Source organism: Haliaeetus leucocephalus, unplaced genomic scaffold (assembly GCF_000737465.1).
Source record: "Haliaeetus leucocephalus isolate CR32 unplaced genomic scaffold, Haliaeetus_leucocephalus-4.0 Scaffold306, whole genome shotgun sequence".
NCBI classification, from domain to species: Eukaryota; Metazoa; Chordata; class Aves; order Accipitriformes; family Accipitridae; genus Haliaeetus; species Haliaeetus leucocephalus.
Window position 1 is genome coordinate 6485505 of NW_010972742.1, and position 26979 is coordinate 6512483.

Here is a 26979-nt window from a genome sequence, read left to right on the forward strand (position 1 = left end):
GCCACGTGGAGTAAGTGGGTCGCACTGATCACACAACGAGCTCGCATAGGAAACCCCAGTCACCCAGGAACTGCGAAAGTGATCATGGACTGGCCAGAAGGCAAAGATTTTGGAATTTCGCCAGAGGAGGAGGTGACACGGGCTGAAGAGGCCCCGCTGTATAATAAACTGCCAGAAAATGAGAGGCAATATGCCCTATTCACTGATGGGTCCTGTCGCATCATGGGAAAACATCGGAGGTGGAAGGCTGCTGTATGGAGTCCTACATGACAAGTCGCAGAAACTGCTGAAGGAGAAGGTGAATCGAGTCAGTTTGCAGAGGTGAAAAGCCATCCAGGTAGCATTAGACATTGCTGAAAGAGAAGTGGCCAGTGCTCTATCTCTATACTGACTCATGGATGGTGGCAAATGCCCTATGGGGGTGACTACAGCAATGGAAGAAGAGCAACTGGCGGCACAGAGGTAAACCCATCTGGGCTGCCGCACTGTGGCAAGATATTGCTGTTCGGATAGAGAAGCTAGTGGTAAAAGTACGTCACGTAGATGCTCATGTACCCAAGAGTCGGGCCACTGAAGAACATCAAAACAACCAGCAGGCAGATCAGGCCACCAAGATTGAAGTGTCTCAGGTGGACCTGGACTGGCAACATAAGGGTGAGCTATTTATGGCTCAATGGGCCCACGACACCTCAGGCCATCAGGGAAGAGATGCAGCATATAGATGGGCTCGTGATCGAGGGGTGGACTTGACCATGGACACTATCGCACAGGTTCTCCATGAATGTGAAACATGTGCCGCAATTAAGCAAGCCAAGCGGCTAAAACCCCTGTCATATGGAGGGCGATGGCTGAAATATAAACAGTGGGAGGCCTGGCAGATTGACTATATCACACTCCCACAAACCCACCAAAGCAAGTGCCATGTGCTTACAATGGTGGAAGCAACCACTGGATGGCTGGAAACATATCCTGTGTCCCACGCCACTGCCCAGAACACTATCCTGGGCCTTGAAGAGAAAGTTTTATGGTGACACGGCACCCCAGAAAGAATCGAGTCGGACAATGGGCTCACTTCTGAAACAACCTCATAGACACCTGGGCCAAAGAACATGGCATTGAGTGGGTATATCACATCCCTTATCACGCACCGGCCTCTGGAAAAATCGAACGATACAATGGACTGCTGAAAACTACATTGAGAGCAATGGGAGAACTTTCAAACATTGGGATACACATTTAACAAAAGCCACCTGGTTAGTTAATACTAGAGGATCTGCCAATTGGGCTGGCCCTGCCCAACCAAGACTTCCACATACTGTAGAAGGAGATAAAGTCCCTGTAGTGCACATGAGGAGTATGTTAGGAAAGACAGTCTGGGTTAGTCCTCCTTCAAGCAGAGACAAACCCATCCAAGGGATTGTTTTTGCTCAAGGACCTGGGTACACCTGGTGGGTGATGCAGAAGGATGGGGAAGTTCGATGTGTACCTCAGGGAGATTTGATTTTGGGAGAGAATAGCCAGTGAATTAGGCTGTATAATATTTAACTGCTAAATAACCTGCCAATGTATGTCATTGTAGCTATAGTGTCTATATACCATATCAAGGGTATTACTGTAAGAATTACCCAAATGACTGAAGGATGGACTTTGAAACTGAGCCAAGTACAACAGTGATAGAACTTGAACTGGCGCCCAGCAATTTCCTCAAGATCAACATCTTTGACCTGCAGACCAGGGCATGGGTTGCACCAAATATACCAGCCACAAGTTCCAGAGGCAGCATACAACAACCCAACACCTCACACCATCTCTCCTGTCCTGAAGGACTGTTACAACAGATGGAGCCCCAAAGTCATGGACTAAATAAAATTGATGGACACATTAGAGGGATGGCCCATAGACTAAGGGAATACTATTTGTGTGTGTGTGTGTCCATATACTTATATATATAAGACAAGGAAAGTGGTAGTGGTTAATTGGAAAATGTAAGATCTGGGCATGATGTAGATGGTATAGAATAAGGGGTGGATAATGTCCTGGGTTCAGCTGGGATAGAGTTAATTTTTACAGGAACTTGGGAGGGGGGGGGGCACAGCCGGGGCAGCTGACCTGAACCAGCCAAGGAGCTATTCCATACCATGTGACATCATGCCCAGTATATAACTGGGGAGTGGGCTGGGGGGAGCTCTCTCGACTTTCAGTGGGGGAAGTGGCGGAGCGTCGGGTTCTGGGTGGTGAGCAGTTGCACTGTGCATCACTCCTTTTATTAGTGCTGTTGTTGTTGTAACTTCTCTTTTTTTTTTGTGTTGTCCCAGTAAACTGCCCTTATCTCAACCCTCGAGGTTCTGTTGTTTGGTTTTTTTTCCCCTTTTCTCTCCTCCGATTCTCCCCCCTATCCCACCGGAGGGGGGCGGGAGGAGGGAGCGAGTGGCTGCGTGGTCCTTTGTTACCAGCTGGGCTGAAACCGCGACATTAGCCAAAATAAGAAAAGTACAGGGGAGGAGGAAATGCCACCACATACCACACAACATCGGGAACAGGGAACAGAACACTTGCTTTTGACAAAACGCACCTCTCCAAAAAAGCAGCATGTCATTACTGTCTGAATAAATACAGCATTTAAAATACTCATCCACATTTAGCCAGTTTCCAGAAAAATCAGTACCCACCTCTCCTCAGGATCTGTAGCTTAGTTAAACATCAAGGCTCTTATTAATATAATTTTGTCTCTTTGCTCGTCTTGGAAAACCAAGCGTGAAGGCATCTAGGAGCCATGGCAAGCACACATTACAGCTGCACTACACGACTCACAGTGCCCAGCTTCAAGGACCAGAGGAATCCCAGACACTAACCTGGGCTTGCCCGCCCAGTTTGGCTTGGCCTGAAGGACAATGCTGAATTACAGTTCAATCATTTTTACCTTTGCACAAGTCAGAAGAGTATCCTGAATCACTCACTACCCCCAGAATTCACAAGGAATTATAGAGATATATTTGGATATATTTAGATAAATACCCTATTCAGGTTTAAAACTGTGGCATGACCAGGCAGAAGGCACAAGCAGTATGAAACCCAAAGCACCGGAAAAACTTGTGGGAGGGATCAAATAAACATGGGAAGGAGAGACAGGATAAAGAGCCTTTCACTCCCCTCTGGGCTGCACCCAGCCCAGATCAGGAGTATCTAAACTTGGTACTTGGCTAAGAGCTGCTGGAGCCACAGGGAAAGGGAATCCAGCCTGTGGAAAGTGCCACTGCCATGAAGGAGTAATGGTCCCTGCAATCATAGGAGGACACAGCTATGTGGGCACATGGCATAGCCCAGGAACATGTATCACGTGGAACAGGGCTACTGGGGAGGACTGGATCCACACCTGTAAAGCCACCAGGAACACATTAACCATCCACAGAAATAGGACTCATCCCTCAGCCCACGCACAGTCACAGTAGTCCGGGCAGTGGCATAGGAGGGACTGGCTATGCCAGTCTCCAGCTCCCAGGGACGTCTTGTTGAGGGCTGCCCTAGCACCTACGCTGCAAACGTCAGCAGCCTTGGCAGCAAGAAGCCCCTGGAGAGTGGTAAGCAGGGGGTCTGGTACTGATCGCAGGCTCTTGGGGCAGTACTGAAGCATTTATACCAAAGCAACTATTTCTATCCCTTCTTGCTCCCTTTGAGAGCAGCCCAGCCCCTCTGCCCTTATGTGTTCCACACTGTGCTGCAATGCTCTCCCAGGTATGTAATTCCCTGCACAGGATTTCCTAATCCCTACACGACTTTTCTGTTCAGATCCTGTTTTTAACATGAGCATACTGGCACTTCTCACACTCATGAGTTCTATTCAAATAACTGGCACTAGTTCAAGCCCTGAACTAAAGTCTTCCCTACCCTGTAAGGGACCTGGTCATGAGCAGAAACCTGCTGATGAACTTCATTTTCTTGCTGAGAAGTGTCTCCACCCATGGCAGAGCCAAGATCTCCATGAAGGCAGAAGCTGGCCTGGCTGGGGTCCAATTAGCTGATGCTCCTATTCGTTTTCTCTTTCGGGCTTCAGCCATCACTGCAAGACTAGGAGGTTTCAGCTGAGGAGCAGAACGCACGCAGCACTTCTGATTTTAGGAACTGCTGTTGGACAGTGATTTTGTGATGCAAAAGCTGCTGTGGGTTATGTTTCTTGTTGCTAGTGTGCTATGGAAAGTATTAATTATATAGGACACATACAGAAAGCTCAAAAATCATGTACATAACCAAGTTACTGCCCAGTGCTATTTTCTCCCCCTCTCCACAGCCTTTCTGACAAACCCTATCCCATCCTGTGCCACAGGCTAGCGGTGACATGTTTGAACTTCTGCAGCCATTTGATGTAAAATGTTTTAGATTCTTTTCGGGAATACTAAAGGCTTTTGTCTCTTGACCGGTGCTGCGGGGATGCTGTGTGTGGCAAAGACTGATCTTTCTGTGCTTTCCAACTATACCATATCACATCGTGCTGCCCAGCCAGCCGAGAGGTAGGAATGGCTGTTAATCATTAAATGGAGCCTTTTTTCATTGGAATGAAAGGAAACACAATGCAGCAATACAAGTCCAAGCCCACCCTTCCCAAGAAAATGCTGCCACAACTCTGTCATATGCTTCTATTTAAATATTTAGAAAACTACAGTTTTGCAGGATGGCTGTAGAGCAAATTGTGCAGCCAGTGTTAAAAGCAGCGTTGAAGTGACAGGTAAGCCACAACAGAGCAATGCATCAGCATGATTTGACAGGGAGATATTACAGCTCCTAAATCCTGACCTTCTTTAAGATATCAGGCAAAGGCTGCCTGGTTTTGCTAACATCCCTTTGCTTTCCCTGTTGCATGTTCCTAGGCTGGCTTCAACCTATCCCTGGTTTAGGACCTATTCAGTCACTGGTGCTACTGGAAAACACAAAAGAGTCAACAGTACTGGGCCCCTTTGAGCAGTGTCCTCCAATCTAAACACCAGACCAGGCTGTTCTGCCATCTTTGGTGTAGCATGATGATCCGGTGCTACATTTTGAGCTGCACAGCAGAAAACTTAAGGCCTGTTTCCCCCTTTTACCATGGCGGGGGGAACAATTCCACCATCAGAATCTCCACTGGGCTGCTGCACATGCAGCAGCAATTCTCCCAGTCTGGAGGTTTCCTAGTTAAATGCAGTAATGCATCAGCAAGCATAAGCGCTTTTCCTGCTGGCCTGCCAAAGGACCCTGTTCCATTGGTGGAGATGGACGTGTGCTGTCCTGGGTGAGCGCAGGTAATGTGATCTTTCTCTAAAACAGCACATCCTTTCTTCATGACACAGAACCATCCTGAGAGCACCTTCTCCCATGGCAAAGATGGACATTACACCAGTACGTAAAAGTGCCTGGTGATCTAAATAATTTCCTGCATATTAAGGACAACTGCCACTGTGGTTGGTACCACAACAGCATATTACTATGGCAGGAAGCATAAACCAGTGTGTAAAATTTAAGTCTGAATTCTGCAAGTCACACATGCACAATGCTTATGAATTTTGGGCAGCACTGCCCCCCTCTAGTGCAGTCTGTCAGCTTTCTTGGATATCCCGGTAGCACTGATGCGGGTGTGGATCCATGCTTGTGCCAGTCCCTGCACAAGCCACACAGAATTGATGTAGGTAGAAGCAGCGAGCCTGACCTGTTCTGAACACAACTGGACAAGGACTAGGTAGCTGCAGCTGACAAACATTGGAAAGTACCAACTACTAAGTCACACTACGTCCTTTCAGAAAAGACATGCTGTTTGTTCTGTGGATGCACGTGCCAAAATGTGAGAACATGGTGCTTACGGCAGCTGGAGCTCATTTGCACACTCAGCAAGCCTCAAGGCTGAGTTCAAAAGGGAGACAGAAATCAGTGCAAGATCTTGGCCTTCAAGAGACAGCATGTTACAATGCAAATGCCCGGTACAAAGATTTTGTGCAAGACAGACAGAAACTAAGCCTGAGTCAGATTCTGAGTAGTTTCAATGGGGAGGGGAAAGGAAGAAGAGCTTAGAAGACATCAGAACAACTTTTTGTTATGACCAACATTTAAGGTAATACTATTTAAAACAAAAAGGTTTTTTTACAGGTAAAACAAGATGTATTTTCTGTTTTGGAACTGACAACTTTCGAAAAGTTGTCAGTTCCAACTGCTGTAGGAAAGATAACCCTGTGTACTGGTGTTGGGCAGGCCTGTGGGAGCAGTTTATGGGTCAAAGGGAAATCATACCTGCCTTGTGTCAGGCAGAAATTGAAGTGGAAATAAGTCCAGGGCAAAATGAAGGAAGGGTGAGACTAGACAGAGTTGAGATGAGCATCTCTTGGGCTCTACCCTGGGCTCACTAATGGCACCAAAACCCCTTCTTTAGCAGTGACAAGGATAAGACACCCCTTGCATGTACAGACACGTACGTTAAGCAAAAGCTTGTACTCCACTAAGTTCTGAGGTATTGACACGAAAACAGCTGCAATTTGATTTCTGTAGTCTGAGAGTAACTTTAAGATACAAACCAACCATAACAGGGAATTGCTTAACTTAATCTAAGCTACAACATACTGCTATGACACCATTTCTTTTAGCAGCAATTTCAGCTATTCTGCTATTTCCGCAACCAGTTGCTCATCACAGTTCTGATGAAAAGTGATGTGGCTGATTAATTGGAAAGAGATATTGACTCATTTCTTAACAGCTGCTTGGTCCTGGATGTCTCAGACTGAAGCAGTCAGCTCTTCTCTGCCTGGAGGCAGTAGTGTCCAAAGGATCTCACGCTAACCTAGATCTCAGCAGAGCTCAGTTTTGGTTTTCACTATTCCAGTGACCTGCAGGGTGACGTGAAGCAACTTAAACCACTGCTTTTGTGCCATTATTTTCTTGTCTCTAGAGTGAAGCTTGTGATACAGATCATCTTATGTGTAAAGAGGTTTAAGACCTTCAGACATAAAGTGCTGCCAGTGAACTGTTACTACTTTACTATACAGTTGGCAGCAGCCTCTCCTGCAGGAGAAAGTGTAAATCTATTTCCCAACCAGCTTTTACATTCACCACAACCTGCCATCATCCAGATGCACAGTTCATTAGAGATCATTCTGTTTTATCTGGCTGTAAAGTCTCATGTAAAAAAAACCCTGCTGATTAAACATGCAATTCAAATACATCTTCTGGAGTACAGTTGATAATTCCTAGCACTTTATCTGCACTGACTGAAATGCAATCTGTGCCACTCAGAGCAGAACAATGCTTGATTTCTTCATACTTCACTTGAATTGTTTACACATAAAGCAGAAACACAGCCCATTTTCACAGAGAAGTTCTCTTCTGACATACTCAGTATGTTAACTGAAAGTATACAAATCTGCTTCAAAGCTAATAGGCTTTTTTTCTTCCAGCAAACACACTTCTTCATATCTGCACACTTGCTCTCTCTCCACTTCAATAGCAATAGTATTTGGTAAAGCTCCCCAAACTGGAGCCACTGCAGAAAGACTGTATTTACCGATGTTTGGGTAAGAACTAATAAGAGACCTGGTTGTGGAATTGGAGGAACAGAGACATACACACACAAAAAAATCAAGTCAATATTTATACACCCACTGGTGAAATAAATCCCCTCCTCCCCAAAGAACATGGAAATAAAATGAAGTGATTGAAATGGGATTTCATGGAAGGGGACTTTGTTTGCTTATTTGTTTTCAGAGCTTGGTAAGTTTTGTTGTTTTTTTTTTTAATTTTTTTTATTATTATTGTCATTTAAATGCATTTGTACTGTACAGAGTGCAACAAAGCAGCTTCACAGTGGGACCTTGCATTAAGGACCAAAAGCTCAGGAGCCGTTGCATGCTGCTAGACTCATCACTGGATCGGGTGGACACAAGGCTCAGGTATGTCAGGGGCTGGACCATCTCCATTCCCACTAAACACCTCTCAGGATGCACTCAGCTCAGCCCTGATGGGGCCAAACTTGCCAAGCAAGAAGGGGTTAACATTCCAGCAAGTTAGATAAAGTATAAACAATTTAATCATCATTGTTCTAGCTCTCCCAGCATGGAGATCCTGTCCAAAGCCTGTCAGGGCCAACAGAAAGACTCATATTGACTTCTCAGGCCTCCAGAACATACTCTGGTTTCACCAGGACTTCTTGCTTGTATAGACTCATAGCTAACTTCAGCCTGTCTGGTGCACAGTTCCTTTGAAAAGGAGTGATCTACCAGTAACAGCTTTGCTCTTTGCCTCTGTGACAAACTGCTTTGCTGGTCTTCTCCCTCTACCCACATTAAGGCTCTTGGGCTTGTCTGTTCTGTGTGATTCATAATTCCCTTTAATAAAGCAATAATCACAGCATCAGAGACTCTGATCCCATCAACATGTCTGTTGAAGGTAGTTTCTCTCTGCCAAAGGCAAATCCTCCTGAACTACACACCTGGACCGAATCCCACACAACTTTGCAATGCTTGAATTTCCCTGCGGCAGCCAACCAGAGTATTGTATGCAGCATGATTGGCATCTCTGCACCGTTAATCAGGAAAACCTTTATTTTAGTTAGGATTTTCCTATCAAAAGTTTCCATTGTTCAATCCTATACAATGAAGTCACTATTCCTATTATTGTTTTAAAAAAAGAATTCCAGATCCTTTTGTACAAGATACCTAAATTTTTTGCAGAAGAGAGAGTCACTGGGATGCATTCCACTAAGCTGCCAGAAGACTGTTTCCTGGACTAACTACTCTCTAGCAGGCAGCAGATCAGCCTTTCTAACGTGCTTCAGGAGGTTTTAAACTGCCAGACTTGTTCTTGATATAAACTGATGGATCACCACTGACTGCAGTTGGGTATCTGCCATTCACCATGTAGAGACCGAGGAGCAGATTTGTATATACTTGCAAACAGAAATAAATACATAAATACTGCCAACACTTAATAGCACTTTTTCCATGCTTTCAGGAAAAAAAAAAAAGCTAGGAATGCTAGTAAAGTTAGTAAAAATCCTGCATTTCCACTGCTCACAGTTACAGCAATAGAACTGCAGAGAAATTCTATGTGTTAGCTAAAATTTATATTTGTGGAAGACCACAGAGAATTCAGCCCTTACATATTTCAGAAATATAGCCAAGGGGGTAAGTCCTCATTTGCAGCATCCAGTGACATCATTATAGAAGAGCCATTATACAGACCAAATCAAGACATTTTTAAGCCTGCTTCCCATTTTTTATTCCCTCAAAGTCTGTGGGATTGAAGAAGAGCCTTGTCACTGATGAGGGTTAGTTCAGGGTCAAGTTCTACACTCCAAAAACCAACGAAGAAACACTGTTTACTGTCCAGTTTCTCAGAAAACAGTCAAATGCCTCTTCATATGGAACATCTCATTTGTGTGTCATCAGCAGACTTTTCCACTGGCAAACTCACCATGCTTCAACATTTGCTTCAAACATGAAATTTATGCTTTATCAGTGTCATCTCGCTTCATAGCCAGCCTGAACACCTGCCTTTCTTCTGTTATATTGTTTTCTCTGGCTTTTTTTTTCATTATGAGCTAACATTAAACTATTTCTTGTTTAGATTAAAAAGGGCAACTTTCAATCTCATTCCATTGCTCATTGTATCTTGAGATGCTCTTCTCCGAATGGCTCTGACTGCAGCTTTTTTCCCCATCAAGTCCCACATTTAGCACACAAACCAGACCAAAACTCACTGCAAGAGTTGCATTAATCAGCAGGATGGAATAAATGAGACTATTTAATATTTTACATCTTCAAAGTCTTGAATAAGCAACAATACTTTGTTAATATTCTTGTCAGTGGATATGCCCCAGGCAGGGAGCAAATACAGTATTTTCTCTGGAACACTGATGTAGTGCACCTGACAGCCTCACTGTCAAATGGCTAACACAGCCTCAGTCATTAACTGATGTGGGTAATGCGGCTTTCACCTTTGCCTTCCTCAGAATAACACACACAAAACACCCAAACCAGCCATCCCCATCAAACATATGATGAACAGGTTGTTAGTACAAAAAACACTTTGATGCCCTTAACATGCCTTTCATCGTGGCATCCTAAAAGCACTTTGCAATTAACATGATCCTTAATTCATCACCCACCCACAGTTTTCCCTAATTCACCAGCTGGATATACAAAACCCCCCAGATATATAAAGGTGCAATTCTGAAAGAGATGCCTGAGCAGTCACACGTTCCCCAGCAATCTCTGGGAGATGTACTTATCACCCCAACTTCAGACAATAAAATCAGACCATTAGTAACTTGTCCCACCCCGATCACAGTGAGTAGCAAAGCAAGACGGAGAACCCAGGAATCTGTCCCCACCATGCCACAAGACCACAGAGCCCCCCTCAACACCATTGCACTTGGTAAGTATTGCAAAACACACTTGTCCTGTGTACGTGGTCTGCAAAGGGACACTGTGGAGAGAATAAAATTTCCCTGTACTCTTCACCCCTTCAAACTGAGCTGGGTTTTTTCTTTTTCTTTTTTTCAGACATGCCATTATTAAACAACAGGAACAAATTAGTTTCTGGGTAAAACTTTCCCCAAAGTAGTTGGAAGACAGCAAGATATGCCAAGCTTTCTATTTTCCTCCTCCTTTAAAGGGGAAATAACATTGACATAAAATATTTGTAAATGGTACTGATCAGCATTTTATTTTATAGCTTTGATTTTAAAATTTATAATTTTTTTTTTTTTTTTTTTTAGTCCAACAAAGACCACCCTCTCCCCCTAGCAATACTAGGAGGGGACTATGCTGAAAATTATAGATTCCAGAGTTTGCAAGACAACCACAAAAGCTTAATTATAGTTATTGACATACCAAACACCCACTGAAGGCTTAATCTTCCCTTGGCCAGAAATAACTACACAAAGTGAAGGTAGCAAACTGACATCAACCAACCGCAACTAGGGACAGCTTATTAATGCACCAGGGCATGAAGACATGCCTTGCTCGCCTCCTGTCACAACCTAGAGGAGACAAAAGTGGGGGCAGTTGTTGCTGTCATGCCATCAGCAGTATTGACCTTGTTTGCTTAGGGGGGTTTTATCCCGCATAGAGTAGGGTTGCACAAGTTCCCCCTTCCAGATGTCCTTCTCCCAGAACAGGCCTGAAAGAGCTCCTGTCTCTGCTGCGAGATTCAAAACCTGTGTTCTGCACCACTTATGCACAGGGCATCCATGTTACTCCCAGACTGTGTGCGTGCACTCCATCCTCCTGGGTACCCATGGAGAGGTGTTGGAGGGAAACAGCCTTCAACTGCAGGAAATCTTTGCAGATAGAGGTGCGACACTCCTGGGAATTAGCAAATGTCTGGACTGGTCTGCCCCAGCCCAACCCTGTTTGCTCTCAGGCTGTGCTGGCAGATCCTGAAGGAAAGGTGCTTGTGGGCAGCTCGCTGCCCTCCGGGCAGACTCCACGCCGCCAACAGCTGCAGTCACATCAAAGGCCGTATGTCTAAAGTGATCCTAAAAGGGTTAGAAAAGGTGAAGCATAGGCTGGGGTGTTCCTAGGAAGCCTCCCAAGGAGGTTACTGAGCATCAGTCCCTCTGGAGGGATCCCAGACTGACAGCATTGCCACGTGGCGCTGCCTGAGCACACTAACGGGGCCCAACAGCGCCGGAGCTATCAGTGATTTACGGCCTGTCCTGCTGCACTGCTCAGGCAGAGCCCCTCAGACTGTGAGCATGACCTTGTGACAGCCTTGGGAAGGCAGGGAGGAGCCCGATTAACCAGGGAGACGAGGTGGAGACAGCAGCAAGGACTTGGTCATCGTCACAGGCGAAGAATGATATGGAACTGGGGAGACAAAACACAGAGCTATCAGAAATAACACAGCCCAACGTGTCTTGTTGTGGTGGGTTGACCCTGGTTGGATGCCAGGTGCCCACCAAAGCCGCTCTATCACTCCCCCTCCTCAGCTGGACGGGGGGGAGAAAATATAACAAAAGGCTCGTGGGTCAAGATAAGGACAGTTTAATAAAGTGATAGCAAAGGTTGCGCGCGCGAAAGCAAAGAAAAAAAACAAATGATGTTATTCTCTACTTCCCATCAGCAGGCGATGTCTAGCCACTTCTCGGGAAGCAGGGCTTCAGTACGCGTAGCGGTTGCTCCGGAAGACAAAATGCCCCCCCCTTCCGTCTCCCTTTACTTAGCTTTTATATCTGAGCTGACGTCATATGGTATGGAATATCTGTTTGGTTAGTTTAGGTCAGCTGTCCTGGTTATGTCCCCTCCCAAGATCTTGCCCTGCCCCAGCCTGCCATTGGGGGGGGGGCAAAAATGTTGGAGAGACAGCCTTGATGCTGTGCCAGCATTGCTCAGCTGTAGCCAAAACACTGGTGTGCTATCAACACCTTTCTAGCTACTGATGCAGAGCACAGTGCTATGAGGGCTGCCATGGGGAGTATTAACTCCATCTCAGCCAGACCCAATACACTTGTTTTCATTTCATCGGCATGGGAAGTCCCCATCTTTGTCCCTACAAATCACAAGATGTTTTCTGAGGGGATGGGGAAGGCTGCTCAACCTGGGCTGTGTTTGTCCCAAGGCGCTGCGCGCCTGTCACCTTCCACTACAGCCACGTAGCCATGTTTGTGCAGTGGTTCCCAGCACTCTTTACAAATAATAACAGGCTGGACCACAAAGCCCTCATTTAGACTGGAGTGAGTGTATTCAAGTAAAAACCCACAACGAAGCTTTTAGGACCTGTAGGAGTAAACAGCTGACTGCAGGAACACATTTCACACTCACACCCAGCACCTTGCACCTCTCCTGCGGGGCAGTTAAAGACCACATACAGAAAGACCAAGGGCTGGATGGACTCCACTGCAGGCTTGGGCTGTGCAGTGCTTGAGGGTCATGACTACGGGGAAAGCAAGTTCCAGCAGGCTTAATGTCAGCTTGGATGCTTCCAGCAGCCAGAAAGCCCGCACACTTGCTTTTTTTCCCCATCAAGGGACATTGCCTTTGCCTTGTGCACTGTACAGCATGGATGTTACCTACACTGCTTCAGCACCAGTCCCCTCCCAGCAGCCTGTGTGTTTCCACACCATATCTGTTTTATGCAGCAGTGTTCATGTGACAAGCTTTGATGGGAGCCGTTCCCCAGCCAATGCACACGGTAGACAAAAAGCTTTTGTAAGAAGGGGGAGGTTGGAATTAACCCTTTTCTGTAGTGAACTTTATGGCATGCACATCCAGGAAATTTGTCACTTAACAGCATAGCCCAATGCCCAGCATATCCCTTCGCTGACATGCTGTTTCATTCACAGGTGATATCCACAAACCCAGACACAACCAAGAAGCTGCAGTAAAACTTCTAAAAAAGGAGGCTGCCAGCGTTGGGCAAAGCAGAGACCTTCCCAGGAGAAGTGTGGTACCAACACCTAGATATATGGTTACAGCAATGCTTGGTACTTTCATTTACAACAGTGATCAAAAAACTCTCCTTAAATCTGGAACAGAGAAAGTAAATGGAATAAAAGCTAAAACTGAATGGGCTGGTTATTGAAAACAGCAGTATTATACTTACTTGTTTCTCATCTCCTGTGCACTAGCGTTAGTCCACTGAATAGCTACAGAATTCACTGGCATTATTCCTAATTTTACAATGATTTGGGAGAAGAGGGGACAAAGGCAAGCAAACAAAGCTAATTGCCTTCAGTGCTTTGTTTATCTGGTTTTTGTTCAGCCAAACAAAGACGACCTTCAGGTCCAAGCTGACTGTGGAGCCACAGAACTCTTTTGCTCCGTTGGTCTGTTTAAAAACAGTTTGCAATTTTGGCATCCAGCATCTTCAGCAACTACCACTAGCATGTACTTTCTTATCTCCATCTGGTCACTATAGAAACTCTGGTGACTTCAGCCACTATTACTACAGATTAATCAACCTTGCAAAGCCCCTCCAAAAAAGCAGGAAGTCCTCCAAGAGCCAAACCCTTGGTCATAAAAAGAACAAAGCCAGGAGGAGATTAATCACTGGATGCTATTTCCAATGCAAAGTCCAAGCAGGAAAAGTCCCAATTTTAATAACAAAGCTACACATTCTCACCCATCCATACCAACATGCTTTTGTTCTTTGTGCCAGAGAAGAACACACTGAGCAGAAATGTAAATAATATGGCACACTACGCAGGGAGAGCATGCTGCTGGCACTAAGCAGCAGAATATGGACTACACAAACCACAGCCAACCGGTTTTGCCAGCTTTGGTTGCCTTCTCTGCATCAGCCAGCATCTAAGATTTCCCAGCACAGTCTGGATTTCCAGGCATCAAGCAAAGGAGGAAAGCAAGGAAGAGTTGAGTCTGGGAGGGCCAATCCAACCTGCTGTGATTTCTAGTGAGGAGCAAAATACCTGGCTGAACACAGATGTGCCAAAGGTGCAAAGAACTGAGGTCACTTGTACCCAGAATTCCCCAAGACTCTAGCAAAACAAGATCACCAGATGTTAAATAATCTGGTGGGAAACAGGCATAGCTATCTCCACGTCTGTGAGAAGACCACAAGTCTGTCTCAGTGCTACAAGGGAGATTGGACAAACTTAAGCAGCCACCCAAAAGAGAAAGGTGAACCTTAACAGTGTTACGTGTCCTAAAGTGCCAAAGCCAGCAGAGCAGCTGCATGCAGTGCAGGGAGGCAGCCTACAGGTGATGCTGATGCAAAGCATCAACAGTTTGGTTGAGTCCTTGCTTCTTCTCAAACAGGGAGCAGTGGTTGCAGGGCAGGCATTAAGGATCAAAAGTGCTCCACTACTAACTTTTTGAAGTGTGCAATAACAGAGGTTTCCCAAGGCCCTGGGACTGCAAGTATCCTTTTCTCATTCCAAGAAAAGAAACAATATATGTTGGTAGTAATTTGTATTTCTAGAAGGAAAAATGAAAGAGTCAAATTTGAAAAGGCAACTACTAAACAAAGTTGCAAGCCAGAAGGCAAAGGAAAGCAGCCCTAAATCTATTCTATTATCTTTATTATGACATTGTGATCATGATCTTAGGCCATCTGGAAATTGGCATTGCCAAGCATCTCCCCACTAGACACCAGCACAAAACTTTCTGACTCCCAGAAGAAAGAGCAGTTGGGAGGTTCAGGGAAGCTTCTCTAGTATCTGCACAGAGCAGCCAGCACAGCCTGGTGGAGCGTGTCCTGCCCATACCTCACCCATGCCTTGCTGCTGGCAGAAGCTCACGGAGCCACTGCTCAGTCAGTAGCTCGTATCCTGACACCACCTGCTCCTGTTCTGGGACATAAAGCCAACCCTGAAAATTGGCCTTTGATTCATGGACTGGGTTGAAGTTTCAGTACACTTTCCCAACCCTTGCTGTGCCTACTGGCTTGAACAGCTTTCTCAAATGAGATTTTTTACAATAATGGTTTAATGCTTCAAGTTACAAAGCTTGGGAGTTTGGGAATAATTCTTAAAGTTAGGTTCCTGAATGCTTTTGTTTCTAGAGTACAATAGGCTGCCTTGTGGCACTACATGGAGGATGGATTTGGATGAGCCTTTTACAGTGTTCAGGACAAGCAAAAAGGTGCCTAACCAGCTCAGGGCTTGTTGCTCAGTAACCATAGCTGTTACAGTGACTACTCTACAAGAATTTGCCATTAATCCTTCCAGCTCAACTATAATAAAAAGACTCTTTCTTTTTATTTATATTATTATTTTCTATTTACACAGTCCTTTTTCAGAGTGGAGCCACAAGGAGCAAGGGGAGGTAAGAAACAAGGAGAAGCCAATGCAAACAGTTTGGGAGGGACACTTTGAAAATCGAGCAAGTTACAAAGATTTCTTTCGAGTGTCCTTCACTCTCCTCACATCAGGGAGGGAGCACAGGGGAACTAGGTCACTGAATCCAGGGAAAAGTCAAGCAAGCAAATCTCAGCTGAAACCCCTGAGGTTAGTATGTCATGATCCTGTTCCAAAGGGGAGTTTCTGCTAAGCTTGACTGAAATGTGAGCAAGATGGGCTTTAAACAAACTAAGGGGGTGGAACACATTAATGTCCTGCCCAACTTGCTTTTAAATATCAAGGAAAATAAGAAAGAAAAGTTGGGTGCGGGGCATTGGCTAACTAAAACACCATTTTACATTGGGCTGAAAGCCAGGAGGGTAAAGGAGAGCAACAGCCCACTCTAAAGTCATGTTGGATGAAGACTTGCATTTGACAAAGGGCTTTCAGGTCCTTTGTTATTTGTAAGGCTCTTAAAAACCAACTTTCATTAACGTAACAGAAATAAAGCTCTTAATCTCAGTTTGTAAACACAGATGGAGGCTAACATGCTAACGCTGAAGATTGTGAAAACGACTGTTTCAAGGTGCTTCCGCTTTTGTAACCCTACTTGTGATCCCAGAACAAACTCCACTGTTTCAACAGCTTGATTTTCCAAAACCACTGCACATCCAACACCCAGAACCACTCAGAAATTCTCCTATACATAGGAAAGGGTTTCCTACACTTCAAAATATTAATTTGATAACCTAACACTTACCCCATCTTTTCTATTCATCGCTTGTTTTTTTTCTCATTGTAAAACATTGATTGACAAACACTGAGCATCATTGTAACAATCTTATGATTTGAGATTCCTCATTTTTCTCCCACATACAATAGGCACAAGCCAAGATAACTGTCATTTCCCAGGTTGTTGCCAAGGTGCTGCTCTCTCCCGTCCTTACCAATGACCCCCAAAACAACTGGATGTTCTCCCTGGTTTGACTGGGGTGGCATGAAGACAACAACTGCCCTGATAAATGCCTTCGCTGGGTTTGGAAGATCCCTGCTCCCTCCTGGCTTTCTGCCCTCCCTTTAGCCACCAGACACAGGCTCTGGAACGAAAGAGACTTTCACACAAAGCATTAAATCCAGCTCAGTTTTCCACATTCTGTGCCTTCGACTGCCAGCCTGTGGTGCTACCGCTGGACCTCACATGCTGGATGCACTGCTCCTCCCGGGCTCTCTGATCCTTGCCCTCACCAAACAGAGCATGAAGCTAAAACTAACAGCATTTCACACTGTTCAGTTCTGGGACTGTCCTGGGACATCAGAACACACTCTGAAGTGGCTATCAGCTCCAACCAGATCCAGGGTTTCACATCAGAATATCAGCTGGTCTCACTTTCTGCATTTCAGCCTGACACAACCCAGGTGTTTCCTCAGTTTGAGGCTTGACAGTTGCAGGATCTGCAAGTTTCTTCCTGGTTAGAACATCCCAGAACAAGCACTGACAAGGATTTACTGAAGTTCAGAGATTATACTGGATGGCAGGAGACATTCACAATGGATTTGGGAGGCTCAAGATAGAACTTACACCTTCTTCCTGGACTTGCAATAACTATGGTTACTTAAACACATGCTTCTTCCTCACTTTCGCATCTTTGTGTTAACTCTTTTTCTATTATATACATCTTTTCCCTACATCCTTTGAATTGCAATAGATTTTTAACATCCTCTTACACCATAATATGTGACAGAAGTTACTAGATTCCTTAAGACATGTGTGTGCATACAGCAAAGTATATCACTTCTATATTGTACCAAAAGAAGCCTGGTCATGTCCAACCTCTGTCTATTATTTGACGTGTTATAGAAACTCCAGGCACCCAACTGGGGCCCTCATTGTGCTCAAGCTGGACAAGCGCAAAGAGAACATTCCCAGCACTGAAGACTCCACAGTTGAAATTTTTAAGAAAAGGGGGAAAAAAAGCCCCAGGGGGACACTAAGCCCAGATCACATAAACCACAAATTTCACATCCTACCTTACTTACAGATGAAGCAAGCTTAGAAACAACCTAAGACTTGGACAAGCTGAGCAAGCCCTGCCCAGCACATTTTCTTTTTAGTGCACTAGGCTGAAAGAAACACACATTATAACTTTCTCAGGCCACTCAAAAGTATCATATCACAGTGACTATTCCCTGTTTTAACATCATTAAGCTGTATGCATGCAAGTCTGGCGGGCTTTACACACATCAGCCATGTGCCGAAGATAATGAGTTACCACAAATTTGCCAATTTATTTTTGGAAAGTGTCTGATAGAAGCTGATAGTTCTAGCTTTGACCCACTGTCCCAGAGAAAACCTTATTCACGGTAGCCAGAATATTTAAAGAACACCACCAACAAAAAGACACTAAAATATAAACCTAGAATTCATTCCACCACCACAAAAATCAAAGCTGCTCTGGACATGAGAGAGAGAAGCTCTGATGCTGTGGACAGCAAGCATGCCATAAAGCTACAATATTAACTGCACCTTCCTCCAGAGCTTTTGACGGGGCTTTTGGCTTCACCGCAGGTTCATTTACTGTGGAGACAAGCGTGGAGTTCATCCATGCTTCTTTGCCCATTACACATTCCTCCCTCCCTGTTCCAAATTAATGAGAGTTTCTGCTCACTCAGCAGAAATTAGACTGGTTTGCTTTAAAAAAAGGGCAATTAGGAACCTCTGCTTTTGCTGGGCTTCTCGCATGCCAGGTGAGAACAATAGTGAGAAAGTAGAGAGGTAGGGTTGTGGGGTTACAGGAGTCTCCAGGCATCCAACTTCTACAGCTAGCAAAGTTCTCACTGGCAAGTGCCAGGATTTCTTCCCTGCATAATACTTTCTCCAGGCTCATTTACCTCGTCATGCAGACACCCGTCAGCAGTGTGAGAGCAGCAGTTTCTAGCTGCCTGTGCCTGGGAGAAAGAGGAGGGGGGAGGCTCCCTGCATAGAAACCCCCACTGCAGGAGTCCTGTCCCTGCCTCTTGCTCCATGACCCTTGGGGTATGCTGCTGAGCCTATCTGTTTGCTCAGGCTTTTCCTGATCAAAGTGGGAAAAGCTCTTTCCATTCTTGGTGCAGGGGAGGAAAGAACTACTAGTGCTGTTGACGTTGCCCACCAGTACAATTAATCTTTTGTGTATGGAGTTTCTAACGCTGCAGTTGTAAGAACTTATAGAGGTGTGTAACACCGCTGGAAGGACATGCTAATGCAGGTGTGGAAGCAGCACAGTCTAGAGAGGAGAAAGGGGAGAAGGTGGGGAAAGACAGCCAGGATCTCCATTCACATTTCCATTTTAGAAGCCATTTTAGAAATGCGGAACACCATATTTCTTATTGAAGGACACAGCAGGAATAAAGGTGCTTGGCAATTTTGAGACTTAATCAGAAATTTTGAAAATAAACAGCAAAACTAACACAGTAACTCAATCCACGGGGAAGTACCAGCTTACTTATGGGTATTTTGAAGTCCTTATGCAACTGTAAAAAGTCTATAAAGTTCTAAGTTGCTACATAAACATAGTAAGAAGAAAATCACTAGAAAGCTTCACTCTTATCCCAGAAATCTAATTCCATCCTTAAATTGCAAAAATATGAACCTGTCTTTAATTATAAAGGACTGTCTCTTGTTAGCGTAACAGTTGGTGCTGAACTTGTTATGAACTAAAAAGGATTCAAACATTATCCGGAGGGAAAAAAATAAAGCAAAATGCCTAAAAGGATTATTTTAATGGTCCTACCTTATTATTTCATGACTTTAGTAGACTTTGGTTAAGCCTCCAGACAACGGAAAGTATCTTAGGAGTCCTCCTGTATTCCCTCAGAAAAGGAACTGGGAATTTTCTCACCTTGCCAAGACCCTATTTCTGATTCCCCAGCCCTTCCTCCCAACTGCAGCCACCCCCCTGGATGAGGCAGACACGGCGCTGCTGGGCGCCGGGGGGCGGGAAGACCCCCCCCCCCCCCCGCCCCCGCGACATAAAGGCTCTCAGGTCTTAATGGATAATTAAAGCTTTAGCCATGGGTGCCCCCTTGTGACTTGGTGAGTAATTAAGCACAACCGATGGAGTCTAACATGGCACATCACAAACCGATGGGGGCTTATTTGAGACCCCCAGGTGACACGCTGGTGCTTCCCAGCGAGCAAAACCCGAGTACCCATTGCTTTGCTGCCAGATTTAGAGGAACAGCTCTATGACATCCCTTGGCACATGGCGGGGCCAGGGAGCAAAGGAGGCTGCTGCGTGCAGAAAGGACCATGCTGGGCTGTGCGATAGCAGCATGGTGCAAATCCCACTGTCCTACAGCATTAAGTATTTTTTTTTTTTTAAAATGTTTTCCCCCCTCAAAGCATGGCACTCTCATTCTCAAGCTGAAGCTAAAGAGGTTTTGGAAAGCGCTCCTGTGCTCAGCTTGCCGTGCATTCGGGTGGAGGTGGACACCTCCAGAGACCTCGGCCCAAAGGCCTCGGGGAAGTCTCTGAGCTGCCCTCACCCACCAGCCGCTGGATGGGGACAAGACACCAGGCTCTGGGTGCTGGTGCTGCCCCGTTCACACAGCTCTGCACATTTCCATCTGCAGACGTGCCCTCCTTGTCCTTGCCATCTTCCTACACCCTCTTCAACACCACCGGCCCTTGGGCAGGGGACCGCAGCAAGGGGAGCAGGGGGCCAGTCCACGGCCTGCTCCTCAGCCCCGTGGTGTAATGCTGCCCATCTCAGCTGCCACATAACCCACCTGGAAAAGCAGACATCTGCCTCACCTGGCCACCAGCCTGGTACCATCGTCCAGCAGGCCTCAACCAAGCACCTTGGCTGAGCTCCACTAATTAGACAGACCAAAACCTTTCCCTTTGGCTTGTCTCTGTGAAATGAGAATTTGAACATCCTCAAATGTTGGTTTTGCTTCCGGCAGAGGAATTGAAGTGACCTTTGGTTGATTCCCCCTCAGACAGCCCGAGAGCCAGAGCACAAGTGGCAGTGCCGAGGCACAGGGCTTGGCGAGCCTGCAGCCGCCCCAGGCTGGTCCCAATGGCAGCACGGGCACGGGTCTTCAAACCGGGCTTTGTCGCATGTGTCCACTCTAACTCAATGCCCGCTCAAATCCAGCAAGGCCCGAGGGCATTCACAGCCAGCACAGGACATAGTTTTTCTGAAAATCGGTCCTTTTCAAAGCAGTGCTAGCAGACATTAGGCTGAGGCCTCGCCTCGTGGGATGAGCTCTGTGGAGGGCTGATGGTGGAAATGGCGCCAGCAGGCAGCCTCCCACCACGGAGCACCTCAGCTCCCACCACGGCTACACCACTGCACGTCCCTGCTGCCCGCTCGCTTCCTTTGCTCTGCGCAAGGCCACGGCCATAGCCGTGCCTGCCAGCTGGTTAGCTGATCCTCTCACTTAATAACCCCACAGACAATTATGTCTCCAAGAAGCAACCCGCGTGTTTCTAGTCACAAACCTCCACTCATGAGGTAACGCTGAAGGGACCTGACGCCATGAAGCATCTCTCCAACTGAGACAACAGCCTGACAAATGCCCCTCTGTAGGTATGTTTCCCAAATTTCAACTTCCCTTCCTAAACTCATCGGTTTACTTTGTTTTTGCCTATTATCTCTCTCTTCAGAAGGAAAGTTGAACATCCAGCTGTAACATGATTGATGTGACATGTCAGGGTGAAGATGAGCCACGTCCACCCTCAGCCTGTCGCAGGCCTACACAAAGGCTGTGCTGAATGCTTGCCTTTCTCACAGCAACATCATTCAAGGTCTCTGGCATTTTGGCACAACTAAAGATGAATTTTTTCTGTTTCCACTACTTGGCAGCTCATTGCCTGGGGCTATTTGTCTGTATTCTGATATTTCTGCTGCAGAAGGGCCAGTACTAGCACTCCTAATTTGCTCTGCTTTGAATATCACAGCAGAAAGAGGCAGAGTTGCACTGTGCCTCTAAATCCAACAACAGTCACTTCAGTACTGAACCTCAGTCAATACTTTAATGGGCCTAATTTTCTAGCTTTTGATCATAATGTCTTTAGAGCAGTACATCTTCAGATATTGCAGCTGGCCTTTGAAAATAAGCAGAAAGAACAAGATAACCTTTGTAAGACTTCACTCCCTACAATCTATAGCCAAATCTACACAACCTTGTTTTAGTATCTCCTTAACCCAACCTGGTACACAAGAGTTGAGGAAAGCTGAATGTGAAATGGCTCCCAAACAATGTAAAATCAACCTCTCAATCGGCTTATTATCATTTTGGTAAGGCATGGCAGTTCCTTCATCTTAGAAAATATGAATGGATATTTTGTCTTTGAAAACCTCACACAGTGTACAAATTCAACATTTGAGATTTGAAGCCCAAGCTGAATTGGGCTGCGACTAATTACACAAGTGGTCTAACTTTGGTACTTCAATGAAGGCAACTCTTCAAGATGTCACCAAAAAATATAAACCCACTCTCAAATCCCCAAACTATCCCCCTGCTGTTTGAATCCCTCACTACAGACAAATCAGAGAAACAGTGTCAGGGAATTTTAGATTGCTTTTGTAATTCATTTAACATTAACCAAACAGGTTTCCTTTAAGTCATTACTAGAAAAATTAGGGTTGCTTTAAGAGCAACTTACAAAGATTAGCTCTATTGAATGCTGAGTTAAAAATGCAGTTAGTTCACTGCATCTCATCATCAAAATTATTGCACATGTACCTGGTTTTAGCTGCTATAGGACTTGGCAGAACCCCACCAGGCTTCATTGCTTTGGTGCCAAAGGTGCAATGAGAATTTTTGGGAAACTAGTTTCAAGATTGTATCAGTCAGCACTGTCATCCCATAGGATGTCTGCTTTCCATAAGCATTTGTTCAAGTAAAACCATCTTAGTCACATCAAATTAACGCGAAGCTGAAAAACTGCTTCCCCTTCAGAAATATGGAAATGCCAATGGAAAAGGTTTGTAGTGGTTTGCACCAGGTCTGTAGCACAGTCAAGCTGTTCTCGTAGCCAACACTGGTGCTGAGAACAGACAATACTCTGGGTACCATAAAGCCCCAAGTATTTAGTGATGAGCCAAAACTTTCTGATCACTTTTCAAAGTTTGTTTCAGAAAAATTCTGAAATGAAAAAAAGGTAACATTTCAGTATGCAAATGCTGGAGAAAACTTCCTGGGTTTGCTTCAACTTTCTCTTCTCCAGTAGAAAAGTACTTAGAATTGGGCAAGATTCACAAATACCTTTGGTTGACCTAAACTGAACAACTTTTAGCATTTAAATGATTCATCTAGGACTCTTTGCCCAGTTCTGAAGTTACACATCTTCAGAGTAATTTTTCACAGTGCAGGTGGGCCTGCAGCTAGGAAGAAACATCTGTGGTGGGGATATTTACTACTTATGCACAACACTGTAGACCTGCATTAGCAGCAAGATCATTTCCCTGTTGCTTTGGCTTCAGCTTAGAGTCAATTCCTGAGGCAAAGCTGATGCCTGAAGCCCAAGAAATGCTGTTGGGCTGAAGCGCCCAGAAGACATGGTTGTTTGCATCACTCTCCTGTTTGGTGGGGACATCAAAGCCACTCTGGAAGTCCACATCACAGGTTCCTTCTTCCGCAAAGGGAGCAAACCTTGTTTTGACATTTGCTATTACTCTCCAGAAGAGCAGCATCAGCTCAGGAGACTGTGGTATCAAACGGGTGACAGGATCATTCACACATTAACAGTTAAGTATTTTGAAGCAATTTTGGAGATGTACACACAGATTTCTGGTCCTCATTAAAATTAATGAAAGGTTTGCATTTGAATGCTTATGCTGCCTCAGAAACCTCAGTCATTGTGGTTCAGAAGTTGTCCCTGTCATACAAAACCTCCCAGGATGATTTACAAAGTTGTACATGAGTTAGTTATTATATTTAAAGTCACAATTATTATTTAAGGTTAAATTGCATATTGGGGAAAAAAAAAAGAAGAGGCTTCAGTACAGACTGATGGAACAGAGTCAATAAAAGGGAGCACAGTATTTTAGGGGCTGAAGCATCAATAGCACACGGGCATAAAAAGCAAAGAGAGTGAAAGCAGCTGGAGTGAGCACGGAAGCAGACAGAGACAGCAGGGACTCTTCAGATCCAAGTGTTCAGATTTTGTTTTAACATTCACAAAGCCAAGAAAGAAATGAAAGAATAGCAGCAGGAATAGTGCAGCAAGTCCCTCTTACACTCAGAGACACCTCCAAAGATTTCTATTAACCTTGCATTTTAACACATACAAACCCCATTCCTCTCCCTCAAATGATCATATTTTCATAGTAATCGTTTCACCAGCTCAGTTGCCAAAAGCTTCTGCTTCGCACCAAGCTTCTGCTTTCAGAGACACTGCAGAATGGAATATGAGTGAAATGAATATTAAGCAGAGTCAGGCTCCAAAGATTGCCATTACCTAATCCTGTACCATTACACAAATTTATTTGTTAGGAATATTCCAAGGTTTTGGGAAAAGGCTTACAACAGCTCACAGTGTTCCTGCTGCCCACCACGAACACTGCCTTTATCCATCGCGCAACCACACTTGCACTCCTACATGGAAAAGACAGGGAATTACAGCGAACCTCAGAAATGTTGAGGAAAGATTCCTTCAACCTCTGAAAAGACTGGCTTATTATGTTATTACAATTCCCTGGAAATTGCTACGTAGTCGTTGCTAGAGCATAAAATTTCATCAGAAGCCTCTAAAACATTCCTGCATATACATTCCAGAAGTTTAAAAAAATCCTCACATGCACAGAGGATCACAGAAAACCTGTTATCCATCCATAGCACCAGAGTATTGATCTGTCAACATAGAACTTTTCAGAGAGTATTGCAGCCACCCACTAAAGGGATTTTTGATTAGCCACGTTGTTTAAAACGACCACACACTTTCATAGCAAACATCGGGCTGCCAGGCAAAGGGTCAGTCCCAAGGCTTAGCCCAGCTTCACAAAGTTCTTCCACTGGTTCTGGGCTGAAGTTCAAGTGAACCTCTAGATGGGAAGATGGGTTTAAATTTAAAATTGGCAACCCTGCCTGATTTTATCAAAAGTCTCATGATGCTTGGCATATTGCTTAAAACCCCAGCTCTTGGAATCTTGTGCAAGAAATACAACTTCTGCTTGAAACCCCCAAAACCTCTATTCCATGTAAGCATTCTACAAACCTGAGACATGAGTTCTACAGACCTTCAGAAGTCAGAAGGGAAGAACTATACATGACGTATCATTTAAGTCTCCTTAGTTTTGGGAAACGCATTTATGACTTCTTAAACATCTGGTATTAATAGTGTGTTTCTGGAATCATAACATTAAAATTTTCTTTCAAAACTGTGACTTTCACTTGTTTACTTTGAAATTTTGGATTTATTAATTCAAAGAAAAAAGCAAAAGAAGAGAAATGGAAATGAAACAGCAGCAAAGATTCAAAGGCCTTTTAAACCAGAATGAACTCTTTCCTCTCTAAAACAAACTACTGCACTTATTCTGCTGTGTTTTTTGCCCTACAAAAGACTGTGGGTTAGTCAAGATATTCCTGGTTGACCTACAGCCTCTAGACCACGGTAAGTTGTGCAGGGCATAGAGCAGGACCTTAGAGTAAATCCATCTCGAAGTCCTAGTCAGTGATCTGCTTTAAAACTGCAGATTGACTCCAAGTAATCCCACAAAATCTGCACCAGCAACCATACCTGAAGCCAATTCACAAACAGTTACTACAATTAAGGGTCCAACAGAGCTGTACCTGTGATCTCTTTCTGGCTTCTCTAACACCATTTACTTTCCAGCACTGGTATTATCCTTCTCTCTTCATCCTTCACATCTCCCCCTCCCTCCTTCCTCTCATACAGTAGCTCTTTCATCTGCTCTCAATAGGTGCTGCTCTACCTAATTAATTGAGGACTTAACAAGTGCACTTTCTAATTAAAGTAAATAAGCCCATGCTTGGAACAGTGGCTCACAGTGTTACCCAGCACTCATTCCTCAGGAACAGGATATTATGGGCTCCACCTCCTCTGTGCCAAATTAATGCGTTAAACTAATAGAGCAGAAGAAAAAAAAAAAAAAAAAAAAAAAAAAAAGACTCTTAGAGCATCATTTAGAAAAACAATTCTAAACCATAAAGCTATTCCCAGCCTTGAATCTCTGAAGTCAATGAGATCCTATGAGATTTGGTGGCAGACCAGCCTTGGGGGGGAGGGGGGGGGCAGGGGGAATAAATCTATATTTCAACCCCAAAGTCCCATTTGGTGCTTCCAGTGCTCTTTTGGAGATGACTTAGTACATGCATTGGGAGGAGGCTGGAGGAAGAGGCAAGGGAACAGAATCACAGGGGAATATTTCTGTTACCTCCTACATTGTCTAAATGATTCTAAGTCTGTCATATAATAACACCCAATATTAAGACTGCCCTCCTTCAGAGTCACTTCTGTGCCACAGACCTGAGATGAATATTTAGAGAGGCTGTTTGGAAAATTCCCATCTGTCCTCACCCTTGTTCCATATCTGAAATAACATGCAGGTCTCCACTTCTGTTATTGAACTGATGATGATACCCCTAATGTACACAAATGACTTGCAACAGATGCATTTAAAAGAACACTGATTATTAAATTACACTGCTTCCTCCCACTAGGTTAAGCAGGGGCATTCACCATCTCTCTTATGGAAGAGGTCAGACTGGGGAAGCATTTGCAAAAGCTGTCCTCAGCTGAAGGGGAGAGTCTGCATTTGTGACTGTCTTATTTGGTGTGAGACAGCAGGACTGGCTTGAAACATTGGAGCAAGACAGAATATAGAGGCCAAATACATCAGACAGTGTTTTGACAGGGAGGAAAACACTTTTTTATTCCCCCCCAGTGCAACTAGTTAAATGAAGCAGCAGGGGTTCTGGGGGGATAGTTGGCATCCAACACGAAGGCCTCTCGCGCAGCAGGAACAGGGCATTGGCTGCACCATCTGCAAGTCCAGCGTGTGAAAATCCAGGCAAAAGGTAGATTCCCCAAACAAATCAAATCAACCACTGTCTTCCTCCATTACTGAAGACTTTTCTGTAGCAGTAAGGACAAAAACAATATTCTGAGGATTTCAGAGTATTCTATAAACGGTCAAAAGTGCTTCCAAACTAGCATTTGAATTTGTGTCTGAATTTGTTTCCACAGATGGGTTGGGAGCAAGACTGTGTTAGTTTAGGCC

The 26979-nt window shown here is 44.8% G+C and overlaps 1 protein-coding gene across 1 annotated transcript in view; it reads left to right on the plus strand.

Annotated features, from left to right (window-relative positions):
- Window positions 1-190: 190 nt before the first annotated feature.
- The window catches only part of MEGF9 (multiple EGF-like-domains 9), a 125019-nt gene continuing 98230 nt past the window's right edge, over window positions 191-26979 (plus strand). Inside the window, exons 1-2 of the mRNA XM_010571136.1 lie at window positions 191-298; window positions 432-654. Of these exons, the coding sequence (XP_010569438.1) occupies window positions 191-298; window positions 432-654 (331 nt within the window). The remainder of the gene's footprint in view (window positions 299-431; window positions 655-26979) is intronic.